At 50.3% G+C, this 23096-nt stretch overlaps 1 protein-coding gene across 2 annotated transcripts in view; it reads left to right on the top strand.

Moving 5' to 3' along the window:
* Nucleotides 1-1744: 1744 nt before the first annotated feature.
* The window catches only part of ERN2 (endoplasmic reticulum to nucleus signaling 2), a 22926-nt gene continuing 1574 nt past the window's right edge, over nt 1745-23096 (top strand). Inside the window, exons 1-19 of one of the 2 annotated variants that reach the window (XM_004057355.5) lie at nt 1745-1873; nt 3950-4055; nt 4419-4452; nt 4725-4797; nt 7887-7959; nt 8106-8213; nt 8536-8637; nt 9820-10084; nt 12261-12339; nt 12426-12573; nt 12690-12811; nt 13851-14006; nt 14261-14426; nt 19024-19108; nt 19613-19802; nt 19883-19982; nt 20074-20273; nt 22673-22820; nt 22905-23032. In XM_004057355.5, coding sequence (XP_004057403.5) covers nt 1781-1873; nt 3950-4055; nt 4419-4452; nt 4725-4797; nt 7887-7959; nt 8106-8213; nt 8536-8637; nt 9820-10084; nt 12261-12339; nt 12426-12573; nt 12690-12811; nt 13851-14006; nt 14261-14426; nt 19024-19108; nt 19613-19802; nt 19883-19982; nt 20074-20273; nt 22673-22820; nt 22905-23032 — 2376 coding nt within the window. In that variant the 5' untranslated portion in view covers nt 1745-1780. The remainder of the gene's footprint in view (nt 1874-3949; nt 4056-4418; nt 4453-4724; nt 4798-7886; nt 7960-8105; nt 8214-8535; nt 8638-9819; nt 10085-12260; nt 12340-12425; nt 12574-12689; nt 12812-13850; nt 14007-14260; nt 14427-19023; nt 19109-19612; nt 19803-19882; nt 19983-20073; nt 20274-22672; nt 22821-22904; nt 23033-23096) is intronic. The other variant, XM_063700045.1, reaches the window with a different exon arrangement.

Here is a 23096-nt window from a genome sequence, read left to right as displayed (position 1 = left end):
CCAAGCAGGATAAGGACAAGCAAGGGGCTGACAGAGTGGAAGAGAGACTGAGGGATGAAGGTACCGTGAAGGTCAGGGCACAGGGATAGGGAGAATGAAAGGGTGAAACCGTTGCATGGAGAGAAGGCTGCAATCAGAGAAAGGGACGTTGGAACTAAAGTGGTTCTGAGTGTGACAAGGGCCCAGGGCATAACGTGCAGTTGTGGCGTGGGGGATAAGGTCTCCAAAGAGGTACAGCCACTGAGAGGCTGCAATGCTGGCTAGGCTGTACCTTGGACATTGAAGACACCAAGGAGAGTGGCAGGATTTGTGGTGGAGATGAAGGCTAGGGGCCAAGTTACCAAGTTTTCAGTAACTGTGAGGGGATGACCAGGAGGGCCAAGGATGACAAAGAGGAGGGGGAGAAGGTGGCAGAGCTGGGCTGCATGACCCTCAAATCAGCAGGGATTTTTTTTTATTTTTTTTTATTTTTACACAAGGATGAAGGAGACGTGAATGAGTTGAAACTTGAAAACAGGGTGGACCTTACCTTCAAGGACCCTGGCAGACCCTCTCTGAACAAAACTGGAGACATCTACCAGGAACAAGGGTGGTCACGGCCATTAGAAGGTGCCCTTCCATGCGGCGTTGTCTTACATCTAAGGCATAGGAATCTCTAAGCTCTACGAAGACAGGGACCTCATCATCTTGTTCACCAGGCAGGCATGTCATAGCTTATAATAAATGCATATTTATTGGCTGGGTGCCGTGGCTTATGCCTGTTATCCCAGCACTTTGGGAGGCCGAAGTGAGCGGATCAACTGAGGTCACGAGTTCGAGACCAGCCTGGCCAAAGTGGTGAAGCCCCATCTCTACTAAAAATACAGAAATTAGTTGGGCATGTTGGCCCACATTTTTAATCCCAGCTACTCGGGAGGAGAATTGCTTGGACCCAGGATGCAAAGGTTGCAGTGAGCCGAGATCGTGCCATTGCACTCCAGCCTGGGTGACAAGATCGAAACTCTGTCTCAAAAAATAAATACATACATATTTATTTATTTATTTTATTTTTGGAGACTGTGTCTCTCTCTGTTGCCCAGGCTGGAGTGCAATGGCACAGTTATAGCTCACTGCAGCCTTGCCTTCCTGGCTCAAGCGATCCTCCCACCTCAGCCTCCCGAGTAGCTGGAACTACAGGTGGACATCACCACACCTGGCCAATTTTTTTTGTAGAGATGGGGTCTCACTATGTTGCTGGTCTCCAACTCCTGGTTTCAAGTGATCCTCCCTCCTAGGCCTCCCAAAGTGCTGGGATTACAGAGGTGAGCCACTTACCTGACCCATAATAAATATTTATTGAACGAATGACTGAATTCACCAATTAATCGCTATTTCTTGATAGCCCACCGGGATCCGCTGGTGCAATGATAAAGAGCGCAGGCTTTGAGATCAGGCGGATCTGTATTGGGACTGCGGCTCTCAGCCTCCGCTTGTACCTGCTGTGCAGTGAGGACTCCAGGAACTGATGATGAAGCGGCACGGTCCTCGGCACATGGTAAGTTCTCCATAAGTGGGATCAGTAAAATCCCTCTCCCGGGAAAGCTCCCAACCGTGTTTGGTGGGGTGCCTGGGACGCGAGGATGCGGCTGGGAGTGTGATGAGAAGGGCGGGGATCGGCGAGGACTCCAGGCTGGGGTTGCAGGCCCAGCCAGGGGCGGAGTCTTCTCCGGGTCGGGCGGGGACAGAGCGCTCCCTTGGAGGCACCCAGGGACCTGGCCAGCCGTGCAGCTGCCCAGGAGCTATGGCGAGTGCGGCCAGGGGGTCGAGGCCGTGGCCCCGGCTGGGGCTCCGGCTCCAGTTCGCGGCGCTACTGCTCGGGACGCTGAGTCCACAGGTGAGAGCCAGGGACCGACGCCAAGTCCCCAAAGTCGGGTCGCGGGGCTCAGGGGGCGGCGTCGCACTTGGGGCGAGGGCGCGGCGGGGCCACGGGGGCACCTCTCCCTCCCTCACGCCTGGGTGGTCCCAACTCGGCCCCGACGGAGTAAAAGCCTCCTGGGTTTGGGGAGCCGCCAGTTGCCCCCAACAAATACCTAGCTGGGGAGATCTGCCAGCGTGGAAAGGCAAGAGTAGACCGAGCACCCCGCCTCTTCTGCAGGGAGGGGTGTAGTCTGGGGGAGGGGGGCACCTGGGCACGAAAGCCAGGCCTCTTAAAACTTCTGGGGATCCTGGCTTCCTTTGAAAATATGATTGACTTCAGGGCCCTCTGCTGAGAAATGAGCCTGCACGCCCGGTTTTGCAATTTCAGAGGCTTTACAATGCGGTCCCCTCACCCATGGCTGCACCCCAGGTTCAGAACCTATGGGATAAATGAGCTGGGAGTGTCAGTATCCGCTCCCACGGTGCCAGGAATAGGAGAGTCTTACAGAAATGCAGCCAGGAGGCAAAAGTCGCCTGGCCTAAGAATCCAGGTGTCCCGCCTAGAACCCCCATGGGGCAAAAGCGATCAGGTAGAGTTAGGCACCTCTCATTCCCCGCTTCCACCTCATGGGTCCACCTCATGGTTGCCAGCTGAGAATGCAAGCCCAGTGTGGCCAGATCGGATGTCTCTGGAAAAATTAGAAATGAGAAAGATTTGAAATCTTGGTTTTTTTGTAGAAATCATCCAATTTTTTAAAAAATTGGCAGCTAATTGAAAAATTTTTAAGCACTAGATGGTCAAACAAAATTCATTTCTGGGCAACCAATCTGCAGCCTCTTCTCCAAACCGTTCTCCCTCCTGCCATGCTGCAGATGACAAAATTGAAGCCCAGAAAGAAAGAGGGGCTAGCAGATAATTTCCTGACCCTCCACTCAACACCAGTGGCCCAGCCCCAAACCTGAGGGTCCTGAAGCAGGATGTGGCCTTTGTAGGGGTGCGGCTGGGCCACCCGGATGTTAGGCCTCCTGCTGGGAGCTCAGCCTCACCCTGTTTGCTCAAGGAGGGACTGGAGCAGGTGAGTGAGCCCAGGATCGCCAGATGTAAGTACGGGAGGCTCCAGCCCCCCTCCCAAGGGCACCCCCCAGCCTTGGGTCAAGGGACCCACTGGAGCCTGGCACCAAAACCAGCTGCGCTGGTTTGGGGAGGCAGAAAGGGGCATCCCAAAAGAGGTAGACATTGTGGCAGAGGAAAAAGAGGCCAGGCATAGGAATCAGAGGGATGGCAACTCAAGTCCTTAGTTTTGCCACTTATTATCTCTGTGGCTTTATGCCAAGGACCTAACCAATGACCTAACTTTCCTGAGCCTCAGTCTCCCTCCTCTGTAGAATGGGAAAACTAATAATACCAGTCTTAGAATGGGTGCAGTGGCTCATGCTTGTAATCCCAATACTTTGGGAGGCTGAGGCAGGAGGATCGCTTGAGGCCAGGAGTTCCAGGCCAGCCTAGACAACATAGCAAGACCCCATCTCTACAAAAAAATACAAAAATTAGCCAGGTGTGATGACACACACCCGTAGTCCCAACTACTTGGGAGGCTGAGGTGTGAGGATCAGCTGAGCCCAGGGGTTTGAGGCCACAGTGAGCTATGACTATGCCACTTCATTCCAGCCTGGGCAATAGAGCAAGACCCTGTCTTATATTAAAACAACAAGAACAATAACAAAAAGAAACAAAACAAACAATGAAGTCATTTTGTAAAGGCCTTTAGTCTTCTTTGGAAAACCAGAATGAATTGAGGAAGGAGGTAAGTAATTGGGAATTTAGATACATTGGGAGCCAAAACCTCCCCTCGGAACCCCCCAGCTCCCACTATAACCCCTCTCTAGGGTCAAAGAGATGATGAGTGACACCAGCACGTTCCCCAATCACCCTTCCTCCCCTGCTGCATCCCCATCTGGGGGAAGGGGAGTCATGGCCAGCCCTGCTTGGGACAGGAGCAAAGGGTGGTCCCAGACCCCTCAGAGAGCTGACTTTGTCTCTACCCCCTTGCAGGTTCATACTCTCAGGCCAGAGAGCCTCCTGCTGGTGTCCACCTTGGATGGAAGTCTCCACGCACTAAGCAAGCAGACAGGGGACCTGAAGTGGACTCTGAGGGATGGTGAGCAAGAGGTGGTCCCTCCTCCCTCCTTGGGCCCATAGATTGGTGAAGGGGGAGTCACTGTGGCATAGAGAATAAGAACATGGGCTCTAGAATCCAATAAGCTGGTATCTACAGGCAGCTTCACTGCTTAACAGTTGTGTGGCCTTGAGAAACTCACCTTACCTCTCTGATCCTCAACATCTTCATCTGTAAAATGGGGCAAAGGATATGACCCTATCTGACAGAGTTTTTGGGAAGATGGCATTACATTCACGCCAAGTGCTTGACATCATAGTCATGCCATAGCTCAGTGAATATGAGCTGTGCTTTTCAGTGGAGTCTGGAGGGAACTGCTTATGTTCTGTGTCCCTGTCCCTGCAGATCCCGTCATCGAAGGACCAATGTACGTCACAGAGTAAGTGAACCTGGGGCCTTTTAAGGAGGAAGCTGCTGGGAGATGGGGGACTCATAGTTGTCTGGAGAGAGTTTGTATGTGGGGCAGGGACATGTTGGGAAGTAAGGGAAGAGAATTGGCTCTGGATGTGATATGGGGGAGTGTCTTGGAGCCCCATGATGTTTCCTACAAGAACAGGCTCCTAGTAGCTGAGAAGTTGGAAGGAATTTGGGGCCTTCATGAAACCAGGGGGCAAGCACCCATTGGTCTCCTTGTTTCTCTCTGCTCCACAGAATGGCTTTTCTCTCTGACCCAGCTGATGGCAGCCTGTACATCTTGGGGACCCAAAAACAACAGGGATTAATGGTTTGTATCCCATGGTGTTCGGGAATGGGTGAGGGCCAGGGCTTTCGTCAGCTGGAGCACTGAGAGGTGGAGAGGGAGTATGGTAAGTATCTCCTGTCCTGCAGAGGATATAAGTCAGGACTCAGCACATTGTGAGGAGGCTGTCTGAGGGACCTGTTGAAAGGGTGGTAAGGGGAGGTCTGGCTGTGTCTGCAGGGCAATCTGACTATCAAACTAGAGGTATCCCAGGGCCTTCTCCAGGACTCTGAGGGCTTTAAAGAGAAATGTATATACCAGTTAGCTTTTGCTAAATAAAAATCAACCCAAAACTCAAGAGCTTAAAACTAAAACATCACTTAAATTTATTCAACTCAGAATTTGGTGAGATGACAATTTAGGTTGGGCTCAGCACAGTGGTTCTTCTGCTGGTCTTGACTGAACTTGTTCATGCATGTGTGGTCAGCTGCTAGTCAACTGGATGGCTGTGTTTCTGAAAGTTGGTTGGTAGTTGGTTGGCTTTTGGCAGGGGTGGCTGGGCCATATGTCTCTTATCCCTAGCAGGCAAGCCTAGGCTTGTTCACATGATATCAACAAGGGACCCCAAAGCAGCAATACATAAGCACTTTTCAAGCTTCTGTTTGTGTCACACTTGCTAATGGCTCATCAGCCAAAGCAGGTCACATGGCCAAGCTGAGAATCCAGTGGTGAAAAAACAGATTCCATCTCTTTATGGAAGGAGCTGAAAACTCATCATGTGAAGGGACACAGACACAGACATGAATACAAGATGAAAAGCAATCTGTGGCCATTTTTTGCAATCTTCCACATCAGGACTCTGAATGGGGTGGAATGTGCTTTGTCGGAATTCCTTTTTTTAATTTAAACAAATTTTTTAAAGACAGCATCTCATTATATGTCCAGGCTGGAGTGCAGTGGTACGATCACAAGGCTCACTGCAGCCTCGAACTCCTGGCCTCAAGCAATCCTCGCACCTCAGTATCCTGAGTAGCTGGAACTACAGGTACACACCACCACACCCAGTTCTTTGTCAGAATTCTAACCATGTCAGGGGAAGCCTGCTAGAAAAGTCTTAAGTATATGATTTAGGAAGGTGAAGTGATAAGAAATTTTAGTGTGTGAATCAGGCAAGGTCTCAGCTGCAAACACATGACATACTCAAATAGAATAGTTTGAGGACATTTTGTTAAAAGTGTGAGCAGAGTATAGGGAACCACAAGGGATAGTGCAGTATATTAGTTCATTCTTGCATTGTTATAATAAAAAAATACCTCAGACTGGGTAATTTATAAGAAAGGAGGTTTCATTGACTCATGGTTCTACAGGCTGTACAAGAAGCGTAGTAGCTTCTGCTTCTGGAGAGACCTCAGGAAACTTACAATCATACAATCATGGCAGAAGGCATGAAGGGGAAGCAGGCACGTCTTACATGCCCAGAGCAGGAGCAAGAGAGAGAAAGGGAGGAGGTGCCACCCACTTTTAAACAACCAGATCTCGTGAGAACTCTATTACAAGAACAGCACTGGCTAGGCACGGTGGCTTATGCCTGTAATCCCAGCACTTTGGGAGGCTGAGGTAGGCAGATCACCTGAGGTTAGGAGTTTGAAACCAGTCTGGCCAACATGGTGAAACCCCGTCTCTACCAAAAAATACAAAAAATAGCCAGGTGTGGTGGCACGTGCCTGCAGTCCCAACTGCTTGGGAGGCTGAGGCAGAAGAATCTTTTGTACCTGGGAGGCAGAGGTTGCAGCGAGCCAAGACCGCACCACTGCACTCCAGCCTGGACAACAGAGTGATACCATATCTCCAAAAAAAAAAAAGAACAGCACCAAATGGAGAAATCTGGCCCCATGATCCAATCACCTCCCACCAGGCCCTACCTCTAACATTGGGGATTGCAATTCAACAAGTGATTTGTGTGGGGACAAAAATCCAAAGCGTATCATGCAGTATCCTTTGGTTTGTGACAGTGGGGTGACATTATCAGCCCTAATTCTGGAGGCTGGGGAGGGAGCAGCTACCACAGCCTGGAGCTGGAGAGAGCTGTCCCGAGAGCACCACCCGATGGGACCTCAGGGCTTCGGTAGAGGAACACAGCCAGCCCGTGAGGACTTTGTGACAAGGACAGCAGGGCATACTCTGATCTCACCCTGTCCCCGTTATTCAAACCCAGCAGGAACCCAGAGCACACGGTGCCCACAGACATAACCCAGACAAGTCCAGCTTTGGGGAGAAAGCAGAGTAGAGAAGGGTGGAGGATGGAGCTCCACTCCTAGCCAGCATCAGGCCATGGTCTCCTTTATTCTAGAACAACTCCTTCACTTCTGTGAGTCTCTCATGGCTGTTGACAGTTTTGAAGTATTCACGTGAGTTGTTTTGGATTTTTGGAATTAAACTCCCCACTTGATGTGTGTGCGGCTTTTTGTTTGTTTGTTTGTTTCATTTTATTTTGTTTAGAGACAGAGTCTCACTCTATTGCCTCGGCTGGAGTGCAGTGGCACAATCATAGCTCTGCAGCCTTGAGCTCCTGGACTTAAGCAATCCTCCTGCCTCAGACTCACAAGTAGCTGGGACTACAGGCACATGCCACCATATTCAGCAAATTTTTTTTTTTTTTTCTGTAGAGACGAGGTCTCACCGTGTTGCCCACGCTGGTCTTGAATTCCTGGGCCCAAGCGATCCTCCTGCCTCAGCCTCCCAATGTGCTGGGAGTATAGGCATGAGCCACCATGCCTGCCCCAGTGCAAGTTTTCGAGGAGGTGGTTAGGTCAGGCCGAGAGCAAGTGTCTCACATGATACCTTGACACTGGGTGTGGGAATTTCTGCATTTCCTCAAGAGGCTGTGTAGCAAAATGATTCAGTGTGCTGGCTCTGGAGCCTGACTGCCTGGGTTCAAGGCCAGGCTCTGCCATTTAGTAGCTGTGTGACATTAGCCAAGTTACATGGCCTCTCCAAGCCCCAGTTTCCTTACCTAAAAAGTGGAAATGATAGTAATACCTGTTAATTGGTTGCTATGGAAATGGGCTCACCTGGCACAGTGAGCACTGTGTGTTTCTGCTCTTACTCCTTCCTGGAAATTTTCCGTCTCCTAGAAACTGCCATTCACCATCCCTGAGCTGGTTCATGCCTCTCCCTGCCGCAGCTCTGATGGGGTCTTCTACACAGGTGAGCATCTCTCCAGCCTGTGGGGTCCAGGTTCAGCCAGCAGAGGCAGGGATCTAAGTCGTGACAGCTATATTAGGCACAAGAGTGGCAGGGCCACACCTCTTCCCATGCCAACTTGAGAGCTAACACACTTTCCACCTCCACAGGCCGGAAGCAGGATGCCTGGTTTGTGGTGGACCCTGAGTCAGGGGAGACCCAGATGACACTGACCACAGAGGGTCCCTCCACCCCCCGCCTCTACATTGGCCGAACACGTGAGTCAGGCCCCAGCTGTTCCTCAAGCTCTGGGCAGCCTCCCCTTTTGCTCTGCTGAGATCTGGCTGTGGCTAACCAAGTTGAATTCAGGACAGTCAGTCTGTTAGTCATCAACAAACATTCTACAGAGCACTGAACTAGGAGCCAGGAATAGAGCTGTAAACAAGACAGCTCCAGTCTCTGCCACTGTGATGTTCACAGGCTTCCAGGTCTCTAGGCTGTGTGCTCAGGAAACCCCCACTCCTACAAGATAAACGGCCCCTGGGGTTGGAGGGAGCATCATATGGACGTTCCTGGTAATCTTGCTTCTGGGATCCCCAGAGTATACGGTCACCATGCATGACCCAAGAGCCCCAGCCCTGCGCTGGAACACCACCTACCGCCGCTACTCAGCGCCCCCCATGGATGGCTCACCTGGGAAATGTGAGTTCCACCTTTCTCTGGTCCCATCTTGGAGCAAGGTCCCCAACCCAGGGAACCCTGAACAGCATCCATGACCAATTCCCAGCCACATTTCGACCCACTTGACCTCCCCAGGGACCCCATATACTAAATGGCACACCCCTGATGGCTGACCCCAAGTGACTCCCTCAACACCCAGACTGACCCTCCTGAACCCTGGCCAATCCCTCAGCCTCCTAACTCTTCTATACTCCAAGTGGCCCCAACCCGGTAACCCTGGATGACTTCCCACATCCAGAGTGACCCCAAACAGCCCCTAAGCAATCTCTGCGTGTCCTAACTGACCCCTATATATAACCCCTGAAAGCTAACCCTAAGTAGCCTCTTCCATAGACTGACTCCCCAGGTGACCCTGACCACTCCCCACCATTTTTTGTGAGATGGGGTCTCACTCTGTCACCCAGGCTGGAGTGCAGTACTGTGATCACAGCTTACCGTAGCCTCCAACTCCTGGGCTGAAGTGATCCTCTATCCTCAGCCTCCTGAATAGCTGAGACTGCAGATGTGCACCACCAAGCCTGGCTCATCTTTTAATTTTTTTGTAGAGATGGGGTCTTGCTATGTTGCCCAGGCTGGTCTCAAACTCCTGGGCTTAAGTAATCCTCCTGCCTTGGCTTCCCAAAGTGCTGGGATTACGAGCATAAGCCACCACACCTGGCCCACCCCCTTGATATTATGACTGATACCCAACTGCCTGAGTGACCTTACAGGTGCCCCAAGGCCCCCTCAAGCCCTGATTCCATCATTCTGCATGAGACCCTACACAGGTCACCTCAGCAGAGGTGAGGTCACCTACTCGCCCCAACTGACCCCTCTCACACTCTAAGTGACTCCCAAGTGACCCGAATGCCTCCAGGCCACCCTGATTGATCCATCCCAGGTGACCATATGTTGACCATGAGCAATACCCCACCATCCTAAGTGACCCAAACTGACTCCCACACATCTGAGTCACCTTTGAATGACCCTGACTGATGGCCTCGTTTTCAAAGTGACTCCATGAACTCCAACAAACATTCTCATGTCCAGATAACCCTCCATGTGATCTCCACACACCAGACTGACCCCTCACCCAGAGGGCCCACCCTTGGACCCTCTTAGGAGAGCTTCCAACCACATCTCCCCAGCCACCTTTCTTGGCAGACATGAGCCACCTGGCATCCTGCGGGATGGGCCTGCTGCTCACTGTGGACCCAGGAAGCGGGACGGTGCTGTGGACACAGGACCTGGGCGTGCCTGTGATGGGCGTCTACACCTGGCACCAGGACGGCCTGCGCCAGCTGCCGCATCTCACGCTGGCTCGAGACACTCTGCATTTCCTCGCCCTCCGCTGGGGCCACATCCGACTGCCTGCCTCAGGCCCCCAGGACACAGCTACCCTCTTCTCTACCTTGGACACCCAGCTGCTGTAGGTGTTCGTGCCTGGGGCCCAGGGAGGGAGCCATCTGGGAGTGTCGCAACCTGGGTCTGATGGCCAGGCGAGATGTTCAGCTGTGACACACCAGTACCGCTGAACCAGGGGTCAAAACATTTCAAATTGGTTACCCAACTGGTTGGTAAATAACCAGTGTCCTGTGCTGCCCTCCAAGTGTCCCCGGGACCCCCTGGGTAGCCCCCACTGTTCAGCAACTCATAGGGTAAGATCTGGCCTAGGAGGGTGTATTAGTCTGTTTCATGCTGCTGATAAAGACATACCCAAGACTCGGCAATTTACAAAAGAAAGAGGTTTAATTGGACTTTCAGTTCCATGTGGCTGGGGAAGCCTCACAATCATGGCAGAAAGCAAGCAGGAACAAGTCACATCTTACGTGGATGGCGGCAGGCAAAGAGAGAAGCTTGTGCAGGGAAACTCCCCCTTATAAAACCATCAGATCTTGTGAGACTTATTCACTATCACAAGAACAGCATGGGAAAGACCTCATGATTCAATTACCTCCCACCGGGTCCCTACCACAACCCATGGAAATTCAAGATGAGATTTTGGTGGTGACACAGCCAAACCATATCAGAGGGGGACTCCAGGTCTTAACCTGTTCTGGTTGGTAGGTGCTGTGCCTTATGGATTGTTAAATACTTTAAATAACAACCTTATTTAACTTACCTTATTTAACAACTTATTTAAGGTATTATTGCATCTAACACCTTAGTGTCCCCATCTTGATAAACCAGTAGACAGCTTGGGAAAATCGGGGATCATCTATTCATTCAATTCATTCTGCAAATATTAATTGAGCACTTACTGTGTGCCAGTCTCACTAGAGTCTGGGAGTACAATAGCAAATAACCCAGCCATTGTTCCTGCCTCAGGAACCCGAGTCTAATGGGAGAGACAGATATGTAAAGAGACTATTGCAACCTGATATGATAAAGGATGAGATGAGAGTAGTATAAGATGCCATGGGAATGTATAGGAAGAGTACCCACATCAAGACTGGGGACAGGAGGCAGTCATGGAAACCTTCCTAGAGGAAGGAACATCTAAATTGAAACCTAAAAAATGAATAGGAAATGAGAGAGATGAGAGAGCATAGAATTCAGGGAACAGGAAAAAATTAAATAAGACTGAAATACAGACCTGAGAAAGGAGTAGAGTCTGAGATTATAAGCTAAGAAGAGATCTTGTAGGATCATTTAAAGGGCTTGGACATTTTCTCCTAAAGTTAAAAAGTCACTGGAGAGTTTTAAGGAAGGAAGTGATTTAATCATATTTTCATTTTAGAAAGAACATCTTAGAATGGTATATGGAAAGAAGTGGACCATTCATGGAATATTGATTTGTTCAGGCAAGAAATGAAGATACTTTATACTAGAGCAGAAACTAGAGAGAGGAAAATAAGTGGAGTGTAAGATATATTAGAAGGAAGAACTAGTAAAAATTTGGTGATTAGGGAGTTTGACGATTGTGAGCAAGGAGTCAAAGATCATGCTCAGGTTTCTAGAAGCACGTGGGTCTTGTCATTTTCAGAGGCAGGGAACACTAGAGGAGGTGGGGGAGAAGAAGGAGGAAGAAGTAAAGGATGATGTAACGAGTTTATATTTAGAAAATTGAGCTCTTGAAAGAGGTCTGGGTTAGCCATAGATTTGAAATCATGACTATAGAACATGTATCAGCTAGCTTTAGCTGCATAACAAATTGCCCCAAAACAGAGAACTTAAAAAACAACAGTTTATTATTTTTCAAGATTCTGTGGGTCAGCTGGGGTGGGTTGTTTTTCTTCAGTCTGCTCATGGCTTGCTTGAGTCTGGAGAATCTAGGATGGCCTCACTCACCTATCTCATAGTTGATGGACTGTTTGGCCTATGGGGGATTAAAGAGATCTCTCACACCCCAGCAGGCTAGCCTGGGTTTTCTCCCACGGTGGTCTCAGGGTCTAAAGAAAAATGCTTAAGGAAGCCTGAAGGCACAAGCACTTTTCAAGCCTCTACTTATGTCACATTTGCTGTTGTCTAATTGATTAAAGCAAGTCTCATGGCTAAGCCGAGTCAATGTGAGAGGGAAATATACAAGGGCGTGAGTACCTTGATAACTGAAACTACCCATCACCAGCATTCATTCTTCTCTTCTTTTTCTTCTCTCCCGCTAGAATGACGCTGTATGTGGGGAAGGATGAAACTGGCTTCTATGTCTCTAAAGCACTGGTCCACACAGGAGTGGCCCTGGTGGTAAGAAGTGGTCTCTGAGTGGACTGGAAAGAGGATGAACGGGAGAAGAACCTCCCTCACTCATGACTCTCCATCTTCTGCCATAGCCTCGTGGACTGACCCTGGCCCCCGCAGATGGCCCCACCACAGATGAGGTGACACTCCAAGTCTCAGGAGAGCGAGAGGGCTCACCCAGCACTGCTGTTAGATACCCCTCAGGCAGTGTGGCCCTCCCAAGCCAGTGGCTGCTCATTGGTGAGATCCTCTGGCTCAAATTGGGAGTAGATGAAGATAAAGAACCTGTGAGCCCAGCTTCTGAGCTGGAAAGCTAAGGTCCCCTTCAGCCTGATGACTTTTGCCTCCCACCTTAGGACACCACGAGCTACCCCCAGTCCTGCACACCACCATGCTGAGGGTCCATCCCACCCTGGGGAGTGGAACTGCAGAGACAAGACCTCCAGAGAATACCCAGGCCCCAGCCTTCTTCTTGGAGGTCAGTGCTGGAAGGGGAGAGAGTGGGGGGTACGGAGGCCCCAGCAGATGGGGGAATAGCCCTTGGATCTTTTCCTCAGGCTGCTAAGAATAACAGTCGGGGGTGGGTCAATTGACCTCACACAATTTCCCAGACTTTTTGTTGGGAACAACAAAACTTTTTGTTGTCGTTGTTGTTGTTACTGCCAGAAACACGTTAGAAGTGTTAAAAAGTGGCTGGGCAGGTGATTCATGCTTATATTCTCAGCACTTTGGGAGGTCAGTGTGGGAGGATGGATGCCTTGAGGTCAGGAGTTTGAGACCAGCCTGGGTAATATAGCAAGACCCCATCTCTACAAAAAAATAAAAATAAAAAATTAGTGGGGAATGGTTGTGTGCATCTGTAGTCCCAGCTACTCAGGAGGCTGAGGTGGGAGGATTGCTCAAGCCCAAGAGTTTGAGGCTGCAGTGAGCTATGGTCACACCACTACACTGTATAACACAGTGAGACCCTGTCTCAAAAAAAAAAAAAAAAAAGACATTGACTATTTAAATCATGAAACGTAGGTCACATTTTCTTTAGTCTTCTTCAGCGTAAAAATTGTAAAATATTCATTGAAAACAAAAACTGTAAAAGCATGTGCTCCTGGGAGAGGTTTGGACCAAAATCACTAGTAAGTAGCTCAAGGTTAGAAGGAACAGCCATGGCCTAGAGCAATAATTCTCAAATCCGGCTGCTCATCAGAATCACCTGGGAGCCCACTCCAGCGCTAACACGTTTAGGATCTCTGGAGGGGGACATCTATATTTTTAGTGACATTCCAAGAGTACCTGTATTTTTTAGTGACATCCCATGAAATGCTGGTCATTGGGTAGGTTTAGAAAACCGTTCTTCTGAGCAACATGATGTTTCAGCACTGTGGAGAGTGCCACGTTTCCCACCATACACAGACCACTCACTGCCCCTTCAGCTAAGCCCAGCCCTGTGCTGGGTGATGAAGAAAAGTTAGGGGTTCCCTGGTGGAAGGGGGTGCTAAAAGTGAAGGGCCCTTTATCCCCAGCTATTGAGCCTGAGCCGAGAGAAACTTTGGGACTCCGAGCTGCATCCAGAAGAAAAAACTCCAGACTCTTACTTGGGGCTGGGACCCCAAGACCTGCTGGCAGCTAGCCTCACTGCTGTCCTCCTGGGAGGGTGGATTCTCTTTGTGATGAGGCAGGTAGGCCCACCACCCTGACCTCAGGTCTATCTGGGGAGAACGCTGCTTCTCCTCTCTGAGACCACTCAGCAACTCTCTCCCTCTACCCAGCTCTGACTTTGCCCCCTGCCTCCCTCCCAGCAGCTCCCCAGGCCCCTGCGATCTTGCTCTGTAAGTTCATGCTGCCTGGTGAGGCCATCTCAGTCACAGATACTGGGCCCATCACGGGGCAGGGCATGGCCAGGACAAAGCTCTCTTAGGCTCTCATGTTACAGCAGCAGCCGCAGGTGGTGGAGAAGCAGCAGGAGACCCCCCTGGCATCTGCAGACTCTGCTCACATCTCCCAGGATGCCCAGTCCCTGCACTTGGGGGCCACCCGGAGGAGCCAGAAGAGGCTTCAGAGTCCCTCAAAGCAAGCCCAGCCACTCGACGACCCTGAAGGTGAGCTTGAGTGAACAAGACAGGGCAGTCAGGAACAGAGAAAAGCAAGGGGCAGATTTAACTGCAAAGCTGGTTTATTAAAAGCCACTATAGTGGGGTGGTTAGGTCTACATGAATTAAGAAGAGTGTTTTGAGTAGAGCCTGCTACGTAACTGAGCACTGTAGGAGTGTCTGCTGTCATTTTTTCATCAATTATTTTTTTGGAGACAGGATCTTGCTTTGTTGCCCAGGCTGGAGTGCAGTGGCACAATCATAGCTCACTGCAGCCTCAAGCTCCTGGGCTCAAGAAATCCTCCCTCCTCAGCCTCTCAAGTAGCTGTGACTACAGGCATAAACCACCATGCCCAGCTAGTTTTAAAGTTTTGTTTTGTTTTGTTTTGTTTTGTTTTGTTTTGCAGAGATTGGGTCTCACTATGTTACCCAGGCTGGTCTTGAACTGATGTCCTCTAGTGATCCTCCCACCTCAGCCTCCCAAAGTGCTGGGATTACAGGCATGAGTCACCATGCCCAGCTCATTATTGTATTATTATTTTCAAGGAACCTGGGTGTAGATAAAACTGGGTATAGATCTAAGGCTGCTCTCTGTTTACCTCTTTTGAGCTCAGTTTTTTCGTTTGTCAAATGGGAATAATAACAACCAGTTCATTACATCATTTCATCATGAGAAGTCACAATCATTATTATTAAATAATACTTAGGTAATATTAATATTCATGTTAAAATGATGTTATATTTGGAAACAATAATAGTAAACGACTTTGTACAATTTAGTACCTTTTATTTTTTAAACACTTATCTTTTCTCAATTTAGTCTTATAAAGACTAAAGCCCTTTTAGGTTGGGCATGGTGGCTTACACCTGTAATCCCAGAACTTTCAGAGGCCAAGGTGGGGATTGCTTAAGGCCAGGAGTTCGAGACCAGCCTGGGCAACATAGGGAGACCCTGTCTCTACAAATAATACAAACAATTCGCCAGGTGTGGTGGTGTGCACCTGCAGTCCCAGCTACTCAGAAGGCTAAGGCAGGAGGATCACTTGAGTCCAGAAGGTCGAGGCTGCAGTGAGCTGTGAATCTTTCAAGGTTCTTCTGGCATCTGGAATGTTCCAGGGGCTTCTTGCATGCCTTTACCAATCAGCCCAGGCTACTTCTGCTTGATTGGCTCTGGGCTGGCTCATGTTTTTGGTTGTCTTTGTGAACTTGTGCTGGCACCTTCTAGTCACTGCTCAAGCCACTTCCTCATACCTTGGCCCCACCCTGCCGTCACCTTCTCAGGCGGAAGTCTACGGCACACTTGGCTTGATACTCCAGTGCTGTTCGCAATGTCCACCTCTGTGGTCATTGTGGCTTAGCCCAGAGGAAAACAGCTCCCCTTCCTCAGGGGTCAGCTCTTTTAGAGGGCCCTGCAGCAGGATTTCCTGAGCCCTGAGCTGTTGTAGTTTTTGTCATTTTACTGGCCCTGGGTGGGTCCAAGTAATACTCACCCCACTGTACCCCAAAACGCCCATCTCCCTGGACCTTCGGACTCGAGTTGAGTCTGGCTCATCTTTACCTGGACAACCAGGACTCCATCTTTCCCCAGGATCATTCTTGTCAAAGTCCTCATGGACTGTTTTATGGTTCACAAAATTACAGTGGAGTCACAGCCAACTTTCATTTAACTTGAATAAATTTGGCTGGGCACAGTGGCTCATGCCTGTAATCCCAGCACTTTGGGAGGCCGAGGCAGGGGGATCACTTGAGGTCAGGGGTTCGAGACCAGCATGGCTAACATGGTGAAACCACATCTCTACTAAAAATACAAAAATGAGCCTGGTGTGGTGGTGGGTGCCTGTAGTTCCAGCTACTGGGGGGTAGCTGAGGTACAAGAATTGCTTAAACCCAAGAGGCAGAGGTTGCAATGAGCCAAGATTGCGCCACTGCACTCCAGCCTGGGCAACAGAGCAAGATTCCACCTCAAAACAAAACAAAACAAAACAAAAAACCCACAAAAAACAAAAACAAAAACTTACACAAATTCATCTACATGTGCTTGGCTGGGCCTCCCTCAGGACCTCTGGCTGTATCATGTATTCAATAACAAGTGGATGCAATCCAGCCTGAACCAGAGATAACATTTCTATAGCGCTTACTGTATACCAGGCTATACCAGGCAGTGTTCTGAATCCTGTGAATGCATTAACTCATGAGATAACATTCCTGTGAGGTGAATGTTATTATAGAATTCTCCTTTTATGGAAGAGGAAACTAAGGCAGAAAGGTCTAGTGACAACTCCCATCCTTACTCCCGGCTCACAAAGCTAATAAGTGGCAGCTCAGGGGTCCAAATGCATGTGGCTGGCTCCAGCAAGTGCCCTAATTTCTGTGGGATGGTGCCCCTGTTTGAACAATACCTGGCAAATACCTGTGAAAGAACGTGACTGACTGTAAGTGTTCCCCAACCTGTGTAGAAGAAGCAGCAAAGTCCATCATGTGTATGCAGGATTTCCAGAGGTAATTCTGACCGTATGCCCTTTCTCCCTGACACGACAATTTTTGATTACTTTAGAACTGAACTTGGGAGGCTGAGGTGGGAGGATTGCTTGAGCCCAGCCTGGGCAACATAATGAAGCCCCATCTCTACAAAAATTAAAAATACAAAAAGATTAGCCAGGTATGGAGGCACATGCCTGTAATCCAGCTGCCTGGGGGGCTGAGGCAGGAGGATTGCTTGAGCCCAGGAGTTCGAGGTTACAGTGAGCTATGATCACGCCAGTGCACTCTAGCCTGGGTGACAGAGTGAGCCCCTGTTTCTAAAACAACAACAACAATGACAAAAACTCCCACATTTGCTGCCTCTCCATTATAATTATGCAAAAGGCTGAGCAAAGGGATGGCAAATATCTGTGTGTGCAGACTGAGCCTCCCCAGCTCATATATCTGCATTGAAGGCCTTTGTGGCCTTAAGTCTGGCCTGTCTCTTCGGGGGTGCTTCCGAACATCTAATCCAGGAAACTCTAAGCAAGTGTTTACTCCATGCCGAGAGCACTGAGAGCAGACACACAAGAGCCTCTGAGTCCAGCAGAGCCAGTGACACAAAGAGGGCCCAGAAGGGTGACTGTCACCTGCAGTCAGATGAGCAGGGTTTGTTCAAGCAGCTCTGTCCCTGCTCTCTGATCTGCCTGTTTTTCCTATGTGTGGGCGATGTGCTTCCAGCAAGGCCCTGCCTGAGCCCATCTACTCCAGAAAGTCCAGTGTATACCAAAGGTACTGCCTGCATCTTACTGACAGATGAGTATGAACTCTAAGCAAATAATCCAGAGGAATGCTAAGGTGCAACTTGGTGTTTTCTCACTGATCCCTAATGCTGATTTTATTATTATTATTATTATTATTATTATTATTATTATTATTATTATTATTATTGAGATAGGGTCTTGCGGTGTCACTCAGGCTGAAATGTAGTGGCATGATCTCAGCTCACTGCAACCTCTGCTTCCCAGGCTCAAGCCAATCCTCCCACCTCAGCCTCCCGAGTAGCTGGATGACAGGCACACAACACCATGCCTGGCTAGTTTTTTTTTTTGTAAAGATGGGGTTTCATCATGTTCCCAGGCTGGTCTTGAACTCAAGTGATCCACCTTTCCCAGCCTCCCAAAGTGCTGGGATTACAGGTGTGAGCCACGGTGCCCAGCCCTAAAGCTGATTTTCATTTACTCTTCCCAGAGCTGATTGTAAAAACTGAAGCTAAAAACTCTTATAAAGTAGAGTGTTCTCAGGACCACTGCACTGCACAACTCTAGGGGCGCTATATATGTTTTTCCATATGAATAGTGCCCGTTGGAGCTGAGCAGGACACAGCCTGCCCAGATTTGCCAGGGTCAGAGTGAGACGTCTCTCACAGGCTGCCCAAAGGGAAGGGCAGTAATTGTCCCAACCTACAGATCTTTGCCCACCTGAGCCAACCCCACCCATCCCAGTGGGAAACCGAGGCCTCTAGGGGGATCCCTGCTGCCCTGGAACTAACTCTGGGCAGGTTAGCATCCCATGCCCACTGCTTCTGTCCGGTCCAGTCTTTTTTCTGTGGCTACACTCACTCTCATCACTCTTCCAACTGCCAGAACTCACCTTACCTTGAAGTTGAAGCTGATTCAGTGTCAATTAAAAGGATTCAGTTACAACTGGTGGAGGTGGGCAGAATGGCAGAGGATGTAAAGGGAAAACAAAGCAAAACAAAACAAACCTGTGCAGAAGATGCTGAAAGAGGGAGAGAAATAAAAGAGGATAATATAGCAAACATCACCTCCACCCGTTCTTTCCATATATCCATTTAATCTTCACAATAATATTGTGTGGGCTCTTTAGCTTTAGCTCCCCACTCTACAGATGAGAATACCGAGGGCACAGAAGTGAGGAATTTGCCTAAGTAGACAAACAATCAGTGGCAGCACCAGGCATTGGACCCAGACAGTCTGGCACTTGGGCCCTTGCTCTTACCCACTGCACCAGGCTGAGCATGGGAGGGTGGAGGCCCAGAAAATGTCAAGGTGAGTCTGGACTGGGCCAGTGGCCGGCAAAGGTGGGCAGAGGCTCCCTGAGTCACCACCCTCCTCTCCCCCAGCTGAGCAACTCACCGTAGTGGGGAAGATTTCCTTCAATCCCAAGGACGTGCTGGGCCGCGGGGCAGGCGGGACTTTCGTTTTCCGGTGAGTGGCAGCCAGGAGCCAAGCTGGGGACATGGCACTAACAGCCCTCGTGGGCACTGTCCCCTGGAGAGACATTCTTTCAAAGACTCCCCGAGGTGGGTACAGGTTGATCCCTCACTCGCCAGTCCTGCTCTTTCCTTTATCTGTTTTTTTTTTTTTTTTTTTTTTTTTGAGTCTTGCTCTGTTGCCCAGGCTGGAGGGCAGTGGTGCAATCTCAGCTCACTGCAACCTCCGCTTCCCAGGTTCAAGCAATTCTGGGCCTCAGCCTTCCCAGTAGCTGGGATTACAGGTGTGTATCACCATGCCCGGCTAATTTTTATATTTTTTTTAGTAGAGATGGGGGTTTCACCATATTGGCCAGGCTGGTCTCGAACTCCTGACCTCAAGTGACCCGCCCGCCTTGGCCTCCCAAAGTGCTAGGATTACAGGTGTGAGCCACCATGTTTGTCCCTTTATCTGCTTTCCCTGAATGCCCCCCTGCCCCCGCCATCACCCACTTTCCAGGGGACAGTTTGAGGGACGGGCAGTGGCTGTCAAGCGGCTCCTCCGCGAGTGCTTTGGCCTGGTTCGGCGGGAAGTTCAACTGCTGCAGGAGTCTGACAGGCACCCCAACGTGCTCCGCTACTTCTGCACCGAGCGGGGACCCCAGTTCCACTACATTGCCCTGGAGCTCTGCCGGGCCTCCTTGCAGGAGGTGAGTTGCACGGCTTTCAGGGAGGGTGAGTGGGAAGGTCCGGGCTGGAGAGTGATGCTTTGGCCCTTGCTTCTGCTCAGTACGTAGAAAACCCGGACCTGGATCGCGGGGGTCTGGAGCCCGAGGTCGTGCTGCAGCAGCTGATGTCTGGCCTGGCCCACCTGCACTCTTTACACATAGGTACCCGGACCTCCCCTGCCTCCCGCTCCCTGTCCTTAGCCCCTGCCTTCCGCCCTCAGCAACCAGCTTTCTTTCTGCCCCCCTCCCACAGTGCACCGGGACCTGAAGCCAGGAAATATTCTCATCACCGGGCCTGACAGCCAGGGCCTGGGCAGAGTGGTGCTCTCAGACTTCGGCCTCTGCAAGAAGCTGCCTGCTGGCCGCTGTAGCTTCAGCCTCCACTCCGGCATCCCCGGCACGGAAGGCTGGATGGCGCCCGAGCTTCTGCAGCTCCTGCCACCAGACAGTCCTGTGAGTCTATCCACCAAGTCCTCCAGGCACACAGCTGCCCCAGGCTGCAGAAATCCGTCCCTGTCCCAGTTCCCCTCCTGAGGAGACTCCATGATACTTGCTGTGTGACTTTGAGCTGCTCCTCTAAGCTTGTTTCCCTTAAAGAAGGGATAATTTGTCCCTCCTTCTACAGCAGTATCAGGACTGTTTTGCCACCCAGGGGACATTAGGCAATGTCTGGAGACATTTTTGATTGTCATGACTTGGGAGGGAGGGGCTACTGGCATCTGCTGGAAATGCTGCTAAATGTCTTACAGGACAGGACAGCACCCAACACAAAGAACTAACAAAATGCCAGTTGTGCTGAGGTTGGGAAACCCTGAGCTAGAAAATGGTTTGTAATCTTCACTGTGCTTCACAACCACTGCGCAACTTAAAAAAAGAATGCCCACTGCCGGGTGCGGTGGCTCACGCCTGTAATCCCAGCACTTTGAGAGGCCGAGACAGGCGGATTGCTTGAGCTCAGGAGTTCGAGACCAGCCTGGGTAACCTAGGGAGACCTCGTCTCTACCAAAAGCACACACAATTTAGCCGGTGTGGGTGTGTGCATCTGTGGTCCCAGCTACTTGGGAGGCTGAGGTGGGAGGATCGCTTGAGCCTGGGAGGTGGAAGTTCCAGAGAGTCAAGATCACACTACTGCACTCTAGCCTGGACAACAGAGTGAGACTCTCTCTCTCAAAAAATAAAAAACAAACAAACAAACAAAACCCCAGGCCCCACACCCAGTGATTTTTACCTAATTGCCTGGGTCATTTTTATGTGGAGCCAAGTCCCAGAACCACTGGTATCGAAGATTTTGGAGGGCACCAGATGAGCTAATTAGTTGATACACAGAGCAGCGTCTGACCCACACAGACACTTGCGTTTTGGACCCCTGAATTATGGATTTTGAGTCACAGTGTGTGGGCGGAAGTTGAAGCCAGAGAAATGGATGCCAATCACACAAAAGGACAGTCACCAGGGAAGGCTGCCCCCACTCCTAAAGTTGAGAGAAAGCTCAGTGGCGAGCAGGGCTCAAGGACTAAATGCGTGATGTCATGAGACTGTACAGTTTATTTTTAAATTAGTGGCCAATATATATTTTTTCTTTTTTTTTTCTTTGAGATGGAGTTTCGCTCTTGTTGCCCAAGCTGGAGTGCAGTGGCATGATCTCAGCTCACTGCAACCTCCACCTCCTGGGTTCAAGTGATTCTCCTGCCTCAGCCTCCCTAGTAGCTGGGACTATAGGCAGGTGCCACCATGCCCAGTTAATTTTTGTATTTTTAGTAGAGATGGGGTTTATGCCATGTTGGCCAGGCTGGTCTCGAACTCCCAGCCCTCAGGTGATTCACCTACCTCGGCCTCCCAAAGTGCTGGGATTATAGGTGTGAGCCACTGTGCTTGGCCCTATATATATATTTTTGAGACAGGGTCTTGCTCTGTCATGGAGTGCAGTCATACCATCACAGCTTACTGCAGCCTTAAACTCCTGGGCTCAAGGGATCCTCTCACCTCAGCCTCCCAAGTAGCTGGGACTACAGGCACACAACATGGCACCCAGCTAATTTTTATATTTTTTTTGTAGAGACAGGGTCTCACCATGTTGCCCACGCTGGTCTTGAACTCCTGGCCTCCCAAAGTGCTGGGATTACAAGGTGTCAGCCACATGCCTGGCCCAATATTTTAACGTTTGAGAAATTCCACATAAAATTTGGATTTCTGAATTTTCTTTAAAAAAAAAAAAAATCAGAATCGCTTGAGGCCAAAAGTTCAAGATTGGCCTGGGTAACATAAGAAGACCCATCTCTACAAACAGTTTAAAAATTGGTCAGGCATGGTGGCACATGCCTGTAGTCCCAGCTACTCAGGCCGAGGTAGATTGCTTGAGCCCAGGAGTTTGAGGTTACAGTGAGCTGTGGTTGCGCCACTGCACTCTAGCCTGGGCAACATGAGCAAAGCCCCAACAACAAAAAAACAAAATCAGCTCTGCCACCCTGGAGAGTCCCCTGGTGACAACCGGTTGAAGCTAAGGACCAGCTGCCCCTGCAGACAGAACCCATGCCAGGTCACCACAGTCCTCCTGATTGCCTTATTGCCTCATGTATGGCACCCACTTATGTAACCCGCCTATACCCTGCAGGAATGAAGCTTGGAAACCTGAACTAGCTCAGTAAGGGCAAAGGTTTTGGATGAAAACCATGGGCCCCCTATAGTAGTGTAGAGGGGAGGGATCTAGAGCCAAGGAGATGCTGCCCGGGAAGCATCTTGAGTTCCAGTCTGAGCCAAACCCCTGGCTGCTCTATCAGCCCGTGGGAGAATTTAGCCAGGCTGACTTCCTGGAAGCAGAGATTTCCTTCTCATGCCCATCTCTCTGGCTCCAGACCAGCGCTGTGGACATCTTCTCTGCAGGCTGCGTGTTCTACTACGTGCTTTCTGGTGGCAGCCACCCCTTTGGAGACAGTCTTTATCGCCAGGCAAACATCCTCACAGGGGCTCCCTGTCTGGCTCACCTGGAGGAAGAGGTCCACGGTGAGGGAGCCCTGGGCAGGGCAGAGAAGGGAGGATGGGCAAGATGCTAGGCAGGCCTGAAGCATCTCCTCTTCCATCCTCCAGACAAGGTGGTTGCCCGGGACCTGGTTGGAGCTATGTTGAGCCCGCTGCCGCAGCCACGCCCCTCTGCCCCCCAGGTGCTGGCCCACCCCTTCTTTTGGAGCAGAGCCAAGCAACTCCAGTTCTTCCAGGTCAGACGGAAAGCTTGGGGATGGCCCCCAAAAGTCCTAAGTTTGGGTCCTGGGCAATAAGAAA

The sequence above is a fragment of the Gorilla gorilla genome, chromosome 18 (assembly GCF_029281585.2).
Source record: "Gorilla gorilla gorilla isolate KB3781 chromosome 18, NHGRI_mGorGor1-v2.1_pri, whole genome shotgun sequence".
In the NCBI taxonomy this organism is placed as follows: domain Eukaryota; kingdom Metazoa; phylum Chordata; class Mammalia; order Primates; family Hominidae; genus Gorilla; species Gorilla gorilla.
The sequence above is the reverse complement of the archived record's forward strand: the minus strand, read 5'-3'. Positions and strand labels throughout refer to the sequence as shown.